The sequence below is a fragment of the Octopus bimaculoides genome, chromosome 16 (genome assembly GCF_046866305.1).
Source record: "Octopus bimaculoides isolate indiv1 chromosome 16, ASM4686630v1, whole genome shotgun sequence".
NCBI lineage: Eukaryota > Metazoa > Mollusca > Cephalopoda > Octopoda > Octopodidae > Octopus > Octopus bimaculoides.
Genome location: NC_142943.1, coordinates 24,110,610 through 24,131,165, shown reverse-complemented (window position 1 = coordinate 24,131,165; position 20,556 = coordinate 24,110,610). Strand labels below are relative to the sequence as shown.

The 20,556-nt window shown below is 35.9% G+C and overlaps 1 protein-coding gene across 2 annotated transcripts in view; it reads left to right on the top strand.

Annotated features, from left to right (window-relative positions):
• Positions 1–1,239: 1,239 nt before the first annotated feature.
• The window catches only part of LOC106871118 (alkyldihydroxyacetonephosphate synthase, peroxisomal), an 89,682-nt gene continuing 70,365 nt past the window's right edge, over positions 1,240–20,556 (top strand). Inside the window, exons 1-2 of one of the 2 annotated variants that reach the window (XM_089364267.1) lie at positions 1,240–1,400; positions 15,607–15,696. Coding sequence is in view for 1 of the 2 variants with exons in the window: in XM_014917430.3 (XP_014772916.1) it covers positions 5,921–6,102; positions 15,607–15,696 (272 nt within the window). In the remaining variant the exon portion in view is untranslated. Of the gene's footprint in view, positions 1,401–5,905; positions 6,103–15,606; positions 15,697–20,556 lie in introns of those variants that run through there. The other variant, XM_014917430.3, reaches the window with a different exon arrangement.

The window sequence follows — 20,556 nt, the reverse complement described above, 5'->3', positions numbered from 1 at the left end:
TTGGAAGCAGAGAGAAAATAAGAAGGACATAAGAAAGAAAGGATTAGAATGAGAAGGAAGGGAAGGAATATTGATAAGGTTAAGGCAGAAACTGTTTATTTCATTTCTTTGCTGGCCAGCAGCAAGAATTTTGTCAATAACATTATTCACACACGAATAGCTGGAATCAACCTGCTGGCACTCACCCCCCACCCGACTATGCCGCAATGTGGCTTGCAAAGATACTTGCATAATTTGGTTCCTTCTTAATACTTATAGCAATTTCATTGACTCATGTCTAAAGCTTCACTTGAATAAGTGAACCAATTGGATGTGAAGATGAATTTAGAGTAGTAGAGGAGGGTATGTATTGACGGTGGTGGTTTAGGAAGTGCTTAAAGACAAATAGTCTGTTACTATGAGGCAGTGCCATGAGGGAGTGAATATAAGTTTGGAATGTCCTGGAGAAAAAAAAACACAAGCTGAAGAATTTAGAGTATGGTTGCTGTCCTTAATGTGTGTTAGTAAGGCAGAGATGAGTAATGATAGCATTTGTTGAGGCACCATGAGAGCAGTTCAGTGAGACAGTTACAAGTGGACATAAGAGAGTGGCGGGATTGTGGATTTGGGGGAGGATGTAAATGGTGGAAATGTTGGGTGTGGTTAGGTTGACAGAAGAAATTTATTTATATATGGTTGTGGAGCGTGCTTCTTATTGTGGCAGTTAATGTCCTTAGGAAGCTTGTTGTAGAAGAGAGGGTTGGTGGACTGCTTCTTACTTGAAAATGTTGGTCCAGCAAACCATTATGATGTCATTCAGTTTGATAATGATAACATCCCAGTTACAGAGTTTCCAGGTAGTGTTAAGTTCTAATGGAGAATACTTTAATCTCCTGCGCCACTTTTTCAAATCAAGAATACTTAAATCATTGTGGCATTTGTTGACAAACTAGTCAACTGAGCAGTGTAAAGTCCATGCTGGATGTCAAGCTAGAATGATGTCTTTTGAAATTGGTTTCAACATTCTGTTATAGAAGACCTTTAATTGACCTCGGTAGAGGAAACACCCAGTTTTAATATCAGTGAATGTGATTTTAATACAGTATTATAAAATTAAGGGCCATGTTCAGTTAAGCAAAGTGAAATCCTGTTTCTCTAAACAGCCAGAACAACTTTTTCAGGCAACCATGATTGGTAGTTGTTTAATCATACTTTCTGCTTAGAGAAACAGGATTTCATGTGATTAACTCTGCTTGACTGAACATTATTCTGCTATTACTTTATACTGAATGTGCTTTTTTTTCTGTGACTTATGAACCCACTCCACCCAAATAATACTGTTCTGAGAAGTCAGCTTACAGCATCATACTTCTAATGATTTTCTGAAGAGGGATCTTAACCCCAAAATATTGAAATACAAGGTAAAAGTACAAACCATTAATTTGTATTATTTCTTATAACTTGCATTGTTTTGGCTTAAAAAAAAAAATCAAAATCATTTTATCTAAATCAGACAATGCTTCATGCAAAGTATATGGTTTTGTAATAAAAACAGACAAATGAGTTATGTGGTATTTTGAAATAGTTTCATCAACAGTCTGTATTGAAACATAAACATAGTACAGTCAGCTCTGCAATATGTGCAACATCCATAAGATTATATATGTTATGCAACTCTCATCTCATCGGGCTAACCAAACAAACACATGAACTGTGACCTGTTGGATTAATGTGCCTCGATACTTTATGAATCCCCTGAAATCAAAACTATGCATACCATGAATTGGTTGGACAGAATGATGCAAAACAGACAGTTAATTAATCCATCATCATAACATGTGATGCATTTGATAAAGGGAAGTTCATTGCTGTTAGGTAATCCACAGCTCCAATAGTATCCAAAAGTATACCATGCTGAATGAAACCTTAAGTGTGGCATAAAAGCATAATAAAAACAGACAAATGAGTTATGTGGTATTTTACAATTGTTTCATTAAGAGTCTGTATTGAAACATAAACATAATACAGTCAGCTGTGCAATATGCACAACATCCATTACATGTGTTGTGCAACTCTCAACTCATCAGGCTAACCAAACAAACAAGTGAGCTGTGACATGTTGGATTAATCAACAGATTATTAATAAATGAAATTTCTAATCTGAATAACCAACATTTAAAAAATATAAAGTGGGTGGGACTACAATCTGTCACTTCAATGATGGTGGAGAGCAGAATGAGAATGTATATGAAGAACAGTTAAAGGCTTAAAAGTATTTCTATTCCAAAAATGTCATTAGACTTAGCAACCTCATTCATCAAGGCTAGTAGTGGCAGAACATGCTTGTATATCAGTGGATGGTAAGCACTAAGCATGACATCTAACTCTGTTGAAACATGTCAAAGAATAGCTGCAGACTTTAATCTAAAAAAAAAAAAAAAAAAAAGAAGACATTTACAGTGTTATATTGCATTAGAGAGTTAACTACACTAAGGATTGTCATGGTTAATAAATTCCTGTATTATTCACTTGATTAATTAATCTTGATAAAAGTACTCTGATTAACTATTGAAGAACTAATAGAGTATTAGTTCTAATCAATGAAATTTCAGCTAATTATAATTCAAGGAGAAAAACTTAGGGAAAACCATAGATCAGTGAAGTTCCCTTGAAATTTCAGAGGGGGGAGATAAGCAAGAAAAGAAATAATAGAAAGATAATAGGATAAATCAAATAGAGTGAGTGGTAAATGGTTGTGATGAAAGACAATGCTCTTATGATTAGCAAGTAATAGATGCTTCTGGTAGATTGCTGTGTTTAATTTGTTCAGCTGGTCACAGTACACAATACACCTGAATTGATGGTTCATGGCAAAAAGCTCATAACAGACAACACCTTTCCAATACCACCAAATTGAAAGTATAACCTTCTTCAGGTGATATCCTGCTGTGGAGGTTGTTTGTAGTGGTTCACAGCACTTCCTCCATGATCGTTTGTTTGTGTTTTGCATTGTTATAGATGATCCATTTTTCATCCCGTCACCATTTACTTTAAAAAAGGATTGTTTTATTCATGTTTCTGCAATTCATTAATGTGGGATCCAAACGTTGAGCCTGCTGACATAACCAAGTTGATACAGATGGTTTTCAACGCTTGATATCGATATTTAGGGAATATCTGTGATTATCCTAGTTGTATAATGGTACCACTGTTAATCTCGGCTGACCAAAATGAGGTGCATCTTGAACTGAAAAACTTCCCAATCAAAATCTTGAAAACCACATCAATAACAGCATCCTCTCCATACACAGTTCATATCTTCCTGCAGGTTTCCACTGCTTTCCTGCCTTTTTAAAAATTAAAAAAAAGCACGAGGTGTTCATAATGTTCATTTTGATTCTCCATTCTCAGGGTGATCCCAAACACACAAAATACCTATTTTGTTGCGAGTTCGTGTCGAGCTACATTGAAGTGTCGAGTATCTACTAACAAGTGTTTATGTGCAAGGGACAGGCTGAAGCTAGTTACTTGTTAGAGTGCTTAAAGTTTAGAGTCAATAAAAACCAAATATATAGTTGATCAGTATATTACTGTTTATGGTATATAACTAGTCACAATGTTACTGTTGGTTTCATGTCAACTACTGCACTTTGCAATATCGACAATTCTTCAGACATATTGGCCAGAAGCGCTTCCAGCTGTTGTGAAGTGCAGTAGTTGATATGAAATTAATGGTAACATTCTGATCAGTTATATATCATAACTAGTAATATACAGCTCAGCGGTATACAAATATAACCTCTCGCTTTCTCGTGTTGGGTGAACTTTTCCAGACTTACGAATAACTGAGAAATACACACACACACGCACATAAATGATCTCTTCTCTCTCTATATATATTTACATACATACAAATAACACATATTAATGACATATATATATATATATATATATATATATATATATATATATAGTGTTTAATTTGAATTTAACATATGTTTGTTATTCATACACAAATGTCTGTGCTGGTGTGCCGACTGTTACCCTTAAGGGGTGTATAGTAAAGGTTGATAGTAGAAGTTTAAGGGATGAACCTAATATAGTATGAAGGCATGGTCTAGATGCACGTAGGCCTTTTACATTAGCAAACAAAAATTTAGAATACATACCGGCTAATAACCTATATAATAATAGCTAGTATGTATGTTATAAATTAACAGATAACCTAAACAACAGCGAGCAGCTTGGTAGCTATTATGATATAAGAAACGTCTTCTGCTAGGTTGTAATGTCTATATGGTAAATTTAAGAAAATTCGAAGCGCGGGAACTGTAGATGAATCATATCACCCAGATTCATCAACAGATCAAATACAGCAAAAACGAAAGTTAGAGAAACCGAAAATACATCGGAAGAAGTTAAAAAAAAAAAAAAGAGCTAAACCAATGTTGGCGATCTCATCCCAGTCTCAATCACCAGACATTTGTATTACCAACACGTTAGCTTACAATAAATTAAACATGAATAAGTAAATAATTAAAACCGCCATATATATATATATATATATATATATATATATATATATATATATATATATAGAGAGAGAGAGAGAGAGAGAGACGAGTCAAAGGCGAAGACTGTGAGTGTTCGATCGGCTAGAAATAGCAGCCAAATTCACCCTGCTATCTTGAAAAGAGAGGGACATTGGGGAGAAGGTAGTCCTAGATATGCAATATCGAGGAGGAGGAGGATCGAATGGCTATGGTTGGATTGAGGTTGATTTAGGATTGCACAATAGCAATAATACACAGAAAAATTAGATCAATATTGAAGGATTGACCATATAAACCAGAGACCAGTGAACAATCATATCCATTGCTTGTATTTATTACTGGCAATAATAAAAAATATTTTTAAATGTCTGTACACTATTTGGGTGTCAAGAAAAAAAGCAAATATTTTTCATGGAAGAAAAATATTTTCAAAAATTATTTGAGCGCTTGAAAAATTCATTGTTCTCATTTAATACAAAAAGACAAAATAGATCTTTTTATTATTTTACTCACCACATATTAAACACACGGTTATGGATGAGTGATTCTATAGAATTGACACTAAAACATCTATGTATATCATCAACGTCTACAAATATTATTTTCTTTAAAATAAAGTGTTCTGAAAGACAGTTTAAATAAAGAGCATTGCTACTTTCATTGTCTTATACACATTCCCTGTATATCAGACAAAAGACAAACTATGTTTATTTTATGCGTGACTTTTGGCCAACCCTGTGTGTGTGTAAGACTTGCTTCAATTTGAAAGAAAAACTGAATAAAACAAATAAAATAATGAATACACACGCACTTGTACATGAGGAACAAAATGAATAATAACGTAGTATGCCAAATATTTAGGTGCGTGACTTTTGGCCCACCTTCTATAATATATGCACGTGTATTATGTCTATATATTATATAGATCTTATTTTATATGCGTGTGTGATTTACCATGTGTATTTTCATATTATCTATATTTCTTATTTTTATCCATCAATCTATCACTACTTGAGTAAAGCTTAAGTTTCAAGCAAGTATATAATTCATTTGTTAGAAACTCAAGCAACATCAGATTAGCATTTCAGGTTCCTGAAAATGAATTAATTCTACGATAAACATTAATTACTCCCTTTCCCTCTCGTTTATATACGTATAGATATTTTTATACGTCTACGCATAAATATTAGTGTGTGTATATATATATGTGTAAGTGTATCACAAGCTGCGGGTCTATGTATATATATATATGTGTGTATGTATCTCGGTGCGTGTGTGTAGAGTTCATAGTCCGCCACATCAGTGTTGTAGTTTAACGGAATCTTTGAATAAAAAAAACGAACAGCTTTTTCGATCTTATTCTGAATCTGATCACATGTACTTAAAACATGTCGGACGACAAACGTGTACCCGACGTGAACGAAAGTGTCAGGACTTCCAGTGTTCCCCAACACGCGACAGATAGTTCTGAAATAATAACAGACACAGTGAAAGTGCAAATGAAAGACTCTAGAGATAATTTTGATAAATTATATGTCGATCAAGAGGCACCTACGATACCAAAACGCCGGTTAGTCACACTGATTCTCTTGAATTATGTTTCTTACTATTTTTTTTATTTGCCCCTCCCCTTTTGTTATTGTAAAAATTTATTTATTATACCAGCTGCAAATTATTATAGCGGTGAAATTCACATTTTTACATAATTGTCCGAATATCAATGTCTAGATTCTACTCGAGAAATGTTAACCGGAAGTGACCTCTGAAGAAGCAAATGGAAGGAATTATTTCATTGTAAACATTTTCTCCTTAATATTTACATTACAAGTTTGCTTTTGTTTACCGTATATAAGTAATCTATACATATAATATCATATAGGGTGGATCGGTGGGCAGAATGTGTAAGATTTACTGCTTTTTTGACTTTGAGGAAAAATATCCTTTTTACAAACGTTCACTACTTTACTAAAACTATATCAGCTAAGCAAGTGACCGTCTGGAAATGGATTAAAGACACTATAACATACAGAAAACTATTTCAGAAAATTGTCACCGTTCTCTTTGTGCATATAAACGACAAATTTAGCTGGGGCAAAATGAGTAAGACAAGACTAGATAATTTTGCTTCTTCAGTTCTTCAGAATTACATTTGAAAAAAGACTCCTTAATTCTCCAGAATTACATTTGAAAAAAGACTCATACACATCAATATCCATCCTTTGAGCATCAGAAAGATCAGAAATGCAACACAAATTTAAAATATCTAGGTCAAATAAAAGAGGATCATGGAAAAATAGCAAACTCGACTAAATCTAAAAACTCCACTTAAAATAATCTCTATAACCCCTTCACGATCTGCTGGAGTGGCACTCTACCTAATATATTTGCACACCGTGCAGTTAAAGAGAAGAAATAATTGAAATTAGTCATTACTCATTTTGTCCCAATTTAGACATCATTTTCAAATTAGACATTAATGTGGGAAAATATTGACTTGGAATCAGCATAGCAAAGAATATTGATTGTTAAACACCAAAAATTATCATGATATTTCATTAGCAACCTCAACTGCAATCGGGTCAAAGTTGAAGAAAAATTTCTTAAAATAAAAGTACCAGTTACCTGACTGTTTCAAACTTTCTCAACTTCAACAACAACAACTATGCTCAACAATTTTTACTCTCAAAGATTATGCAATACTTGCAATGTAATAATTTCAAGAAGGTATAGAGAAAATAACGAGAAATCAGAAACTACTTGTTTTGCCCTGGCTGCCAATTTTACATCCCATCATTCTACAGTAAACGAAAATAAAATTGTAATGTAAATATTGGAGAAAATGTATTTAGATTAATCTTGTAACAGTTTGTATACTGTTGGTTTTACTCTTGAAAAAATATTGAAAAGTGAGCAATTCTTCAAGGGATCATGGAACTGAGTCTTGTGATGGTCATTCATACTTATATAAAAGGGCATTAGTGGGTGTAAGTGAGGATACGAACAGGGAATATATACGAATTATTTCTATTTTGTTTGAATTTCCCTGTTTTTGGTTTGTTTTTGGTAACATTATTCATTGAGTCTGCAGTTATATATATTGAGAATCTGTATTAGTAATTGTGGTGTTAACTGAAACAGTTAATTATATTTGTAAACAGTGATAATTGAAATGGATAATTGAAATATTGTACAAGTGATTTCTAACTAGGGATCAAAGCTTGATAGTTCAAATGAATGAAGAATCTTCTATATGTTTGGTTGACCTACCTGAAATAGTAGCTAAACAATCTGAGCTAAATCTCCCTTAGATAATTAATACCTTACTGAAAACTAGAAAGATATTGTAATTCTAGATATACCATGTCTGATGGAGTGGCTTCGATAAAAACACCTGATTATAGCCTTGTTTAATGAGGGCTGACTATGGATGACATTTTATATATATTGTGTTTTACGCAAGCTGCCTGGCAAAGTTAAGGATCGTTTGGGCAGTAAGAAGGTCAAGTTATGTCACTGTTGCCGAGACTTATTTATCAAGTCAAAACATTGTAAAGAAATCATATTAGTTAGGACTGTCAATCCTTGTTTTGGTTGTTGGCAATAACGTGATGTCGTATTAACATAAATGCGAAACGTTTTGAGCCACTAACTGACAATTGAATTTTCAGTATAACTTTGATATGATTTACAATTTGCTGGTATGTTCCAAGAGCAAAGACTTCAATGTGAGACAATAACCAACCATCTAGTTTCCTACAATCCTTAGATAAACTCTTCTAACAGGAACTCCATAAACTGGAGCATCAGTTCTATTCCAGTATCCTATTCTTGTAAAAGGTTATTGCTAATTGGAAATCTATCTGAACAGTAGCAATTGTGATTCTATCAGAGTGGTGCTTATTTAGTAGTAGTCTGAATCAGTGGATGTCTACTGACATTGCCAACACTGACCCCCCCCCCCCCCGACTCACTTTCACACACCCACAAATATTGTCAGACACTGTCTGTGTTGTGGTGCAGGTTTTGGTCTGCATGCTTCCTCCAAGGATGCTCTTCATTTAGTGTCTGAGGTGGCCAGTACATCCACTGTGATAAAAATTAGTGTTCAGAGTGAACCCCACCAACTTGCATACAAAAAGCATGGAATGGTGGAAAATGGTTTCATGTGCAGGCTCCCTGCTGGGTCGTTGAAGCTTGCTCACGATTATTGGCATCTTTTGTCAAAAATGAGTTTTTATTGAATTTCCTACTAAAATTAGTATCTGCTTACAAAAAGTTTGGTCAGTGTAGGCAGAATTGTTTAAGGAACACAAAACAAAAGTTGGATTTTCAAAACAATTTATTGATGCTTCACACTTATATTGTGAACAGTTTAACTTGGCATACTGAAATTCTTAGATTTTGTTGTATACCCATACCTAGCTGTGTAAGCATCTATGATCTTCTTCCTTTGAGTCAGAACTGTGTTCCTGCACCTTCACCATGATGTCGCAGATAGAATAGTTTGTTGACCAAAAGAAGGTTGCAAAAATTTTGTACAAGTGATGTCATGTAGCCTTGCCAAACATTATTCTAGAAGTTTCTGTATTTTAAAACTTTCTCAGGGTGACATAACCTCTATTATTCAATGCACATTGTAGCCCAAACCAGTGTTTTTTGCAGCACAATAATCAAATCGTTATGTAGCTACCAATAATTCTGAACAATGCTTGAAATTTTTATGGGCTGAGATTGCCATATTAAACATCCCCAGATGTCCTCCTTTGACAAAATTTATTTATGCTTTAGTTGTTCACATTATTGTGACATAAGAACGTTTTCATAGACATCTAATTTTAGCAAGAAATTCAATAAAATCCCATTTTTAACATGAGGCGTCAATAATTATGAGCATGACTATATAGATCTGTCAGGAGCAGTTCACTGGAAATGGAGGCTTGCAGACTAATTTGATGTGTAAAGTCCTATGAAATCATGTCTTTTTGTGGAATTCACTTCCATCTGCTCTTGTGATAGAAACAAACAAAAATCAATATCTTGAGATGAAGTTGAGATTTTCAACTGTAGAGATCTTAATTATGTGATTCCTAGCACATTCACATTTGTAACATTCTAAATAGTTGCATTTTAAATAATCACTTCTCTCCAGTCAAATTATAGTTGCTTCTATTCAGACAGGTGTCCAGTTTGCAATAATGCTATTTATGAGGAGCACGTAAAAAACACCCACTACACTCTTGAAGTGGTTAGCATTAGGAAGGGCATCCAGCTGTAGAAACATTGCCAGATCGGATTGGAGCCCGGTGCAGCCTTCTGGCTCGCCAGCCCTCGACAATGATGATGATGAATCATGGAATATAACATCCTTCAATTTATGAACATCTTATAAGGAATTTGTAGGATACTAGATGGCTGATTCTTTTCTGATATTTGAATCTTTGCTCTTGAAATATACTTGAACATTGAAATATACCTGAACAACATATAATAGAATGTGTACAATTGCAGTAGAAGAATCTTTAAAAAATTACATTATGCATAGAAGTGGCTTAAGATATAGTGAAGCACTTATGCAGCAACATGTAAAAGTACCTGTGCAGTGTTACATAAAAACGCCTGTGCAGTGTTACATAAAAGTGCCCATGTGGTGCCATGTAAAAGCATCAAGCACACTCTGTAAAGTGGTTGGCATTAGAAAGGGCATTCAGCTATAGAAACCATACCAAAACAACTTGCCAGCTCTGGTCAAACCGTCCAACCCAGCTCAGCATGGAAAACAGACATTAAATGATGATGATGACGATGATGATGATAACGAAACAGAATTCTATAGATTATTTTATAAATCGTAATAATCACAATCAGTGAGAGCTGTTTTTCAAGAAAACATGAAAGATACAGGAACAATTAAAAATGTTTCCAAGATAACTCCCTGGAACAAGTATCAAACTGACAGTCTATAGTGGAGGTCATATTCCAGTCTCAAGAGTTGTGAGTAGCACACTTGTTGGCTTTATCATGAGATAGAAATTCTGTGGGGTCATAAGTTTAGTAATTATGGTGTTAGTCAGAAATACCACAGACAAAATTCATCAGATCTCTCTGATTGTAGTCAGATTGGTAGATATGTGACAGCAAATATGAGTTGAACAGAAAAGCCGATGATGCAGCATGTCTTTTGGCTGCCCCACTTGGTAGCCAAATTGGTTGTCCCTTTCTTTAAATGTAGCATACCTTCAACTACAGTAAGTACACATATATAACGTGGCCACCCTGTATAATCTGCATACTCCACGCAACCCATGCTGTACCACTGAAGAAAGTATATATTGTAGACACATTTTTCAACTACCTAGATTTAGTTCAAATTAAACTTAGTGTTTTTTCATGAGTTATATTTGTATTAAAACCATGTATGCTATTGCTAGGTGTGTCAGGCCTCAAGAAATTTGTTTAAAAAAATATGAATGAATGTGAACTCGAGCATTAAAGTAGTTGCTCAGTTGAACTGGTTAATTGAAAAAGTGAACCAAAGTATATAATGTATCCCAAGATAGTATATTGAAACTGAAAGGTACACATATCTAGGCTTGTTCATCCACAGAACAACTGATATGGACTTTAGAATAAATATCTCAAGGTGAAATGCTAGTGGGGTGAGAAATAGTTAAGGGATGGCCTATATTGTTACTTAGTGTCTGAGAGACTAATCAAGTGACAGTTTCAATTATCAGCTATGAGGTGATCTTGTCTGGGTGAGATAATGTGAGCATTCAAGGATATGACTCATAAAAATAACCAAGAAGAGTGATTATATATGAAGGTTTTGATGAAAGTTATGTTATTTCCATTATGGAAAATTATGGAGTAGAAACTAATAATATAAAATACAGATGTGGACAGGATTTAAAAAAAAAAAGGAACAAAGTAACAAAACTTATAAGTTAATTAAATCATGCTGATATGTACAGAGTGGAGCCTATACATGTGCATGACTTTTGATGCTTGAAAGGTTGTTTAATCCCAGGTCAACCCTGAATGGGTAAACCTATGATCAGAGATGTTCTGGTTGTGGTTGTTCTGTCCTTTTGTATATCAGGAACTACATTCTCCAAAGCATCCTTTGTTTTTTAAGAGATGGTTAGTGTGATTTGAGGTTGGGAGAGGTTGGTTGTTACTTCCTACAGGTCAGGCAACCCTGTAAAGTTTTGTGATTGGGAATTTTGTAACCTTGGCAGGACTAGTATTGCTCATATTGATATCTAGTCTGTAAGCTAGTGACATTCTTTCTTTACTTTGACCAGTGAAGAAATATATGATGTTTGTATGTTTCTTATTGTCTTCTTTATCTTTAAATTACATCAGCATGTCTTACATGATGACTTTAACTGAAGTCTTTTGTGTGTGTGTGCAATGGTGATTATTGTGAGTATTTGATGTGTACCATCTTAATTTAATGGTAATCTCTCGATTGGAGGAAAAGAGTTCTGCAATTTCTTACTGATCGACTTGCATAGATGATTTGTTTATCGTGATCAAATGTTTGTGCTGCACATAAGCTGACTCCTTCAATCAAATCGACACTGTCTGTACAAGTGTACAGTATGCTGCATGTCAGACGTTGAAGTGATTGCAGAGCAACAAGATATGAGATATTTTCCTCAAGAACATAGTGCACTGCCTGGTCCAGGAACTGAAACCATGATATCCTGAGTACAACACCCTTACTACTAGGCAATGCGCCCTCATGCAACAAACACTCTGATGTCAAACTGGTTGGCTGTCACTGCTGGCACAACTCATCAATGGACTGCATTGATGCCACTGGGAATGGCAGCCGGCACAGGGCAAGATGTATTACATAAAGTGTTATGTTGTATGGTTGGAGTTAGTGCAGTGGTGTAGCAAGGATTTTGGTTGCCCTCTTCCTTAAGCATAGCATACCTTCAACTATTATGAACACATGCATGTAAAGTGGGTGCCCTGAGTGGTTCACTCCCCACTCACCTAATGCTACATTACTGAGTTAGTATGCACCCATGATTGTTACTGTCTGCCCTGGTTGAGCAGACCTCTGGTTAAAGGCAGTCTATTATTGATCATTCCATTTTTGTTTTCAGATATAGTATTTCTAGAACTTCATTATTTGATGCCTCATTCTTCCTTCTTTTTAGAAGGAAGAAAGAGGCCACATAGAAGCTCTCACACTGATGTCATGTTAAAGCACAATACTTGCATATCATCATAAGAGGTAGCTAAAAGAATTGGTGACAGGAAAGGCATCTTGCTTAAATGAGGAATCAAGATACTGCCATAGGGCCTGTAAGGCTAATCCTGGCTTTAGCAGAGAATGGCCTTAAAAATGAGGGTTATATTCTTTTACTTGTTTCAGTCATTTGACTGTGGCCATGCTTTGAAGGGTTTTAGTCAAATAAATCGACCCCAGGACTTATTTTTTAAAGCCTAGTACTTACTCTATCAGTCCCTTTTGCTGAATTGCTAAGTTATGGGGATGTAAACACATTAATACCGGTTGTCAAGGGGTGATGGGGGGACAAGCACACACAAAGACTCACACACGTAATCACACACACACGTAATCACACACACACACAAGCAAATGATCATTGTAAGATTTAATTCATTAAATTGAGTTCAATGAGTTCAATAAATGTTTTCAAATAAAATGAAATGAAGCAGATTTTGTTGTGAATGATGGATTATTAATTTATTCAATTATCCCAGAGCTGTTTCTTTCAAAAAGACCATGATATCATCAATGAAATAATGCATAGTATTATCATATAATGTCTTTTTGTACTCATCAGTGGATTGTAATTAAAACACTAAGATGTTTTAAATTTATTACTTTGAGTTTTTTCTTTGTTATCATTATATTAATAATTACTTCGTTATACTCACGAAATACAATCCAAGACTGAGACTTAAAAGCCTTTCATATTTTTAATTTGTCTGATTACGCTTAGAATCAATAAAAATATATTAATATACATTTACATAAGTGTTGTAAATATATTGTTTATATTTTAAAATAAATATATCAAGCTACAAATTTTAAGATCATCATCATCATCATCATCGTTTGATATCCATTTTCCATGCTGGCATGTGTTGGGTGGTTCGACTGGGGTCTGGAAAGCCAGGAGGCTGCACCAGACTCCAGTCTGATCTGGCAGTGTTTCTACAGCTGGATGCCCTTCCTAATGCCAATGACTCTGAGAGTGTAGTGGGTGCTTTTTACGCGCCACCGGCATGGGCCAGAGGTGGCTGGCATCGACCACGATCGGATGGTGCTTTTTACGTGCCACTGACACAGAAGCCAGTCGGGTTGAGGGGGCTGGCATCGACCACATTTGGATGGTGCCTTTTACATGCCACGGGCACGGGGACAACTACAATTTCCATTTGATTGTGATTTGATGTTGATGTACTTGACTGAATAGGTCTCCTCAAGCATGGCATGTTGCCCTGCGATCTAAGGGTACTTTTCATTTAACTGGTTATGTGACACTGGTGTAGGTTACAGCTGTGATCTCACTTTATTTGCCGGATCTTCTCAGTCTCAGCATATCTCCAGAGGTCTCTGTCTTTTGTCATTTCCTCCGTTCTAAGGTCATGCTTTACCATCTTATCCCATGTCATCCTGGGTCTCCCTCTACCCTGGATTCCTTCCACTGTTTGGGAGTGGCACTCCTTCACACAGCTCTCCTCATCCATCCATAGTCCATGACCATACCAATGCAAACGTCTCTCTTGCACGCCACATCCAATGCTTCTTCTGTCCAACATTTCTCTCAGAGCACTTACACTGTGTCGTGTGTGCACACTGACATTACACATCCAGCGGATCATGATAGTTACTGTAATTTAATAATAGTATTGTGAATCATTTGTTACTTGTAAAGAACTGAAAGAAACTGTAGATTGATTTTATTTTGTTGTTTCTAACTAAAAAATGAGTTAAAAATGTATATGTATTATGATAGATGACAATTAGAAAATTTAAATGTGACTTTGAAATAATAAGAAGCTCCTTATTTGGTGTTTCTAGATGTACATATGCATGTCTTTTTTGACCAGTAAGTTAGGGATCAACGAGGGAGGTATTTATTTGGATATGGTAGGGAGTAAATCAATCAGACAAATTAGAAATATGAAAGGCTTTTAAGTCTCAGTCTTGAATTGTATTTTGTGAGTGTAATGAAGTAAACATTAATATAATGATAACAAAGAAAAAACTCAAGGTAATAAATTTAAAACATCTTAGTCTTTTATTCTTTTAATTCTTTTATTCTTTTATTCTTTTATTCTTTTATTCTTTTATTCTTTTAATTGTTTCAGTCATTTGACTGTAGCCATGCTGGAGCACTGCCATTAGTTGAGCAAATCAACTCCAGGACTTATTCTTTGTAAGCCGAGTACTTATTCTATCGGTATATTTTGCCAAACCACTAAGTTACAGGGATGTAAACAAGCGATGTTGGTGGGAACAAACACAGATACACAAACATATACACTTGTATATATATATATATATATATATATATATATATATATATATATCATCATCATCATCATCGCTTAACGTCCGTTTTCCATGCTGGCATGGGTTGGATGGTTTGACTGAGGACTGGCAAACAGGAGGCTGCACCAGGCTCCAATCTGATCTGGTAAGGTTTCTACAGCTGGATGCCCTTCCTCATGCCCTCTACTCCAAGAGTGTAGTGGGTGCTTTTTACATGCCACCGGCATGGGAGCCAGTCAGGTTGCACTGGCATCAACCACGTTCAGTGGGCTTCTTTCAGTTTCTGTCTACCAAATTGACTCACAAAGCTTTGGTTAGCCTGAGGCTATTGGAGAAGTCACTTGGCCAAGGTGCCATGCTGTGGGACTGAACCAGGAACCATGTGGTTAGGAAGCAAACTTCTTACCACACAGCCATGCCTGCGTCTATATGAGCAAATATTAGATATTTTATTTCTTTATGTATCTTTGTATTCCTTTCCTAATTCATTTTGTAGTTTTACTATCAGATTTTTCTTTTGAACTTTAGACAGGAACTGTTGAAATGGAATGGCTGGGGTTACAAGGATTCAAAATTTATTGTCAACAAAGCAGGTCAAGTGGAATTCACTGGAGATCGGTCAGTAAATAAAACACAATTATGTTTATTTTATTGTAAAAATTTACACAACCAACATACAATCCTCATATGTAACATTTTTTTCAGAACTATCTTTTATTTATTGTTGTGTGTGATTTATTTTAAACAGTTACTGCATTCTGCAAAAGTTTGCTTTAACTTATTGATAGTCTTTAGTGGAAAAATGGTCATCACAATCATTTAAGAAAATGATATACCTAAAAAGGTATCTGTGTAAATTGCTAAATTTATTAAACTATTTAACCCTTTAGCATGTGGATTACTCTGTCAAATGTAATACTTATTAATTTACATTGTCTTGAATTAATCCTGTATTATATTACAGCTTCAATATTTCGATGATGTGATTGTTTATCTTTAGAATGATATTGTGGGGTAGGTGTAAGAGGCTAGATCTGGCTAGTTTGAACATAAAACAAGTAGAATATTTTGGCTGGATATGGCTGGTTTAAAATAAAATTATGTGTGTATGTGTATATGTGTGTGCATTCATGTATTCTTTGTAATATTGCTTAAATATCACCATGATATTTTTCCTGTTCTTGTCCGATACTTGATTCATGGTTCTTGCGATTGAACTCGTATTGTATTGTGCTATATTCTGGTGCAAGATACGAACTCTGTTTACTTCTGTTCAGATTATTAGAGTAAATAGTTGATCAACATCTGTAAGACTCTGTTCTTCCTCTTCATCAACTCTTAACTTCCATTTCTCCTTTTCAAGGAATTATTGATTAAGTTGTTAGAGTTCTGGTCTACCAACTGAAGGAGCAGTTATTCATATCTTGTTACTGTTGCTACAATAATCAATCGATCAACCTTTGACAAAGTTGAATAACCAATTCCAACCAGTTAGGATTCATGGTTTGGGTTGTGTTATTCACCCTTTCAATTGCTGAATACAAAATGTGGGTCGTGAAAACTCCATTTGAGTGATTTTCCTAAGTCACCATCTCACCCTTGTATGACGATCTGTCATCAGGGTATGGTACCCATTTACTGCTGAGCAAACTGGAGCAACATGAAGTGTTGTTCAAGAACAAAACACATAGCTGGACTGGGAATCAAAGCCACATTCTCGTGATCATGAGTGCAACACCCTAACCACTAGGCCATGTAACTTCACTACACCCTGTCCTTTAGGCTACACACCTCACTGTTGCTACAGGGCATTTATGACAAATAAACTGGACTTTCAATGGCTAGACCAGATTTTTAATGGCCAGATCTAGTTGTAATAGGTGTAATGAAAAGGCATAGTTTACGTAATAAATGTTTAGTAGAAAGTGGGTTATACATCTTTAGATTGTATACCTGACTTTCTACTATAAAATTAAAGAAATAGACGGAACGCTGAACTCCAGACTAAACAACTCAAACAACATTTATTTAGGTGATAAACATACAAATCTTTTAGTTATACATCTTTAGAGGTGAGAATAACGAGCTGTCGAGTATAAGACCGAAAGATGTAGAGACAGCTTTAAACACACGTCCCTGCTCAATCGCTGGCCAGCGTGAAAGAGAATGAATTGAGCGGGAAACGCTTGCTTGTTTAATTCTACGCATGCGTAAGACTGCGCAGGCATTACTACAAATGTTTTCACTTTGTAATTCTGAGCTTAAATTGTGCTACAGATGAGGAAAGGGATATTACCACTTGTAGAATATAATAGAGGAATTCAAGACTGGCTGCCCTTGGGAGTTCCTCTACACCGATGACTTTGCAATGTTATTATCATTTTGAATATGCCAGTGGTACATTTGAACTTGCAAACAAGCCATTCACTGTATTTTGTCAGGGAGAAAATTTCTCGCTGTAGACAAATGGTGTAAATACACCTATACCAGCTTGTAGCAGCATTGTCCAGTTTCTGTGATGGAGAGGAGATAACCACTCTGAAATGTTTGCATCTTACGGTTTGGATGGGTGGCACTGCAAGCTGATTTATGTGTATTTACACCATTTGTCTACAGGGAAACATTTTCTGTGACAAAACACAGTGAATGGCTTGTTTACAAGTTTGAATGTGCTACTAGCATATTCGAACTGGTAATAACATTGCATTTATACACATCACTGCTTAGTGCTCCCTTAACTGATGACTTTGTTCTTATAGCTGAATCCCTATCAGAACTAGAGAAGAAATTTCAGGTGTGTAAGCAAGGTCTGGAATCAAAGGGCCTTAGAATTAATTTAGCAAAGACCAAAATCCTAGTAAGTTGGAAAACATCAAATCACTAATCCCTTCAGGGAGATGGCCCTTCTTGATATATTGAAAGGGCATTGGTAGAAATTCCATATAGTGTACTCAGTGCAAACTAGGGAAGCATAAGAGGTGCAGCGGTGCTAGAAGAAGGTTAACAGAGAAAGTAGTCTTTGAATGTGGCAGATGTGCCAGTACAATAAACACTAGGAATGTACAGGAAATAAACTTCCTCAAATGTCTGGGGGAATCTTTCAAAGTAGTAGATAACTTCTGTTACCTAGGTGACCAAGTTAGCAGTGAAAGTGGATGCTTTGAAAGTGTAGTTGTTAGAATAAGAACAGGCCAGGCAAAGTTCAGAGAGCTACTAACTTTTGTTGGTAACAAAGGGCCTCTTGCTCACACCTGTGTTTGAACAGCTGTGTTATATGGCAGTGACACATGGGCTGCAACTAGAGAAGCCAAGTGTAGGCTTGAAAGAAATGAAGTCAGCTGCTCAACTGGGTGGGTAATGTCAGTGTGCATGTATGACAGAGTGTAATTATTTTAAGAGAAAAATTGGGTATAAGGGACATCAGATGTAGTGTGTAAGAGAGAAGACTGTGCTAGTATGGTCATGTGATGTGTATGGATGAGGACAACTGCATAAAGAAGTGCCAATCTCTAATTGTGGAAGGAACCTGTGGAAGGGATAGACACAGGATGACATGAGATGGAGTGGTGAGAAATAATCTTCAGATGGTGACAAGGGACTGAGACTTCTGGAAATTTGCTGTGCTTGAGAAGACATGTTAAAATATGTAGAATCATGGTCCTCCATACATACAGGCATGTCCTTTGCAGCCATGCCCCCTCTCACATGCACATGCACACACATAATCTGTTCTCTGTCAAATCTACGCCATAACCCGTCTTCCCAGCACCCTTTCATCCCACTACCAATGATTGCCACCCACTGCAGGCTCCTCCCTCCACTCTCCCTCACATGCCAATCCACACACTTTCCATGCCCTCACATATCTACCACACCTCACTCCCTTTTCTCTCACCATCACTTGCTACAGCCATGTCCTCCCCATTGCTAAACGTATCCCCTCATACCCTTATAGAACATCCTCTTCTGTCCTTTCTGTACTTCTAATACTCCCCCATTATTCCCTATAGATAGTTCCCAATACATCTCCAACGCCATCTACTTTTCTCTCTTGTTCTGACTGTCTCTCTCTCTATCCTTCTCTCTAACTTTAACCTTTCCTCTCTTTCCTTGTCCTGTTGGGGTATCCAAGAATCTCCTTTATAGTAAGACAACTATCTCTGTCTCTCCATTATACTCTAACCTTTCACCTGGCCACTGCCCTTAATTCCACTCCCTCTCTCGGCTGACTATAACGGTATTAGATTAATGGACCAATCAAGGAGAAAATTTGGTTTACATGAGATGCAATTTAAGAACTAATGATACCCTGAGGCCGTAGCAGAGGAGTCTAAGACTAGTTGTACATGGAAACTCCTGCTTCAGGTAAAGAATTAGAAGGAAAATTACACGTCAAAGCAGTATTTAGAATCAAGAGGTATAAATGGCAATTTAGTTAAGATAAAAGTCGGAAACTAAACAGAACACCACTTCCATCTGGGAAATGGCTATGTTGAATATGCAGAAAGAGAGTAGGTTGGAACTTTATCTTTGACAGACAGAAAAGATGGAATTCACATTTAATAAAATTACAAGTATAAATAACAGTAAGAGCTCCTAACAAATGATGTCTTTCAAATACTTAGAAGTTGGTAGTTTCTGTTACTGTCATGACATATTAAGCAGAGGAGGTGGGTGTTGTGAAATCATAGTAACCATAGATAGGAGAAGGTAGAAAAAGTTCGGGGAACTGTTAATTCTGTTGACAACAAATGATTTTCCTTAGTAAGCAAGTGAGAATATGGCTATGTGGTGTGTACAAAAAGCAATAGTTGGATGCAAAAGTGTCATATGATGTTAAGTGGAAAGAGCGTGTGGAAGAGGAGAAAACTGAAAATGTGGGAAGAAGTGGTGAAGTATGATCTTAGGATGCTGGGCCTGTCAATGAAGATATCGAAGGGTTTGTAACTAGTGTTGAGACACTATGCTAAAATAGATCCGTGAAACAGATGCCAGCATGGAAAAGCTGGCATGAAAATGATGATATTTAAGCCATGCTGTGGAATAGTTTCTAGGCTATAGGGCCTGATAATGAGAAAATAATGGTAGAGACCTGAGGCAGTATGTTGCCTGCACATATAATTTTCTATGTTGTCCTTAAAATTATATGAATACTACAATAACATTCAAAAAATATTTTTGTTTTCCATGTGCTATATTCATATTGCTTATGATAATTAAATGGCTGAGGACTATTGTTTAGATGTACCTACAATATTCTTGTTAATTAACTTGCTTTGTCAAGGCACCTACCTGGCAGAATCATTAACATGCTGGGTGAAATGCTTATCTGCATTTCATCCAGCTTTATATTCTGAGTTCAAATTCCACCAGGGTCAACCTTTGCCTTTCATTCTTTTGGGATTAATAAAATAAGTACCAGTTGAGCACTAGGGTTCAATGTTGTTGACTTATCCTGTCCCCTGAAATTGCTGGTCT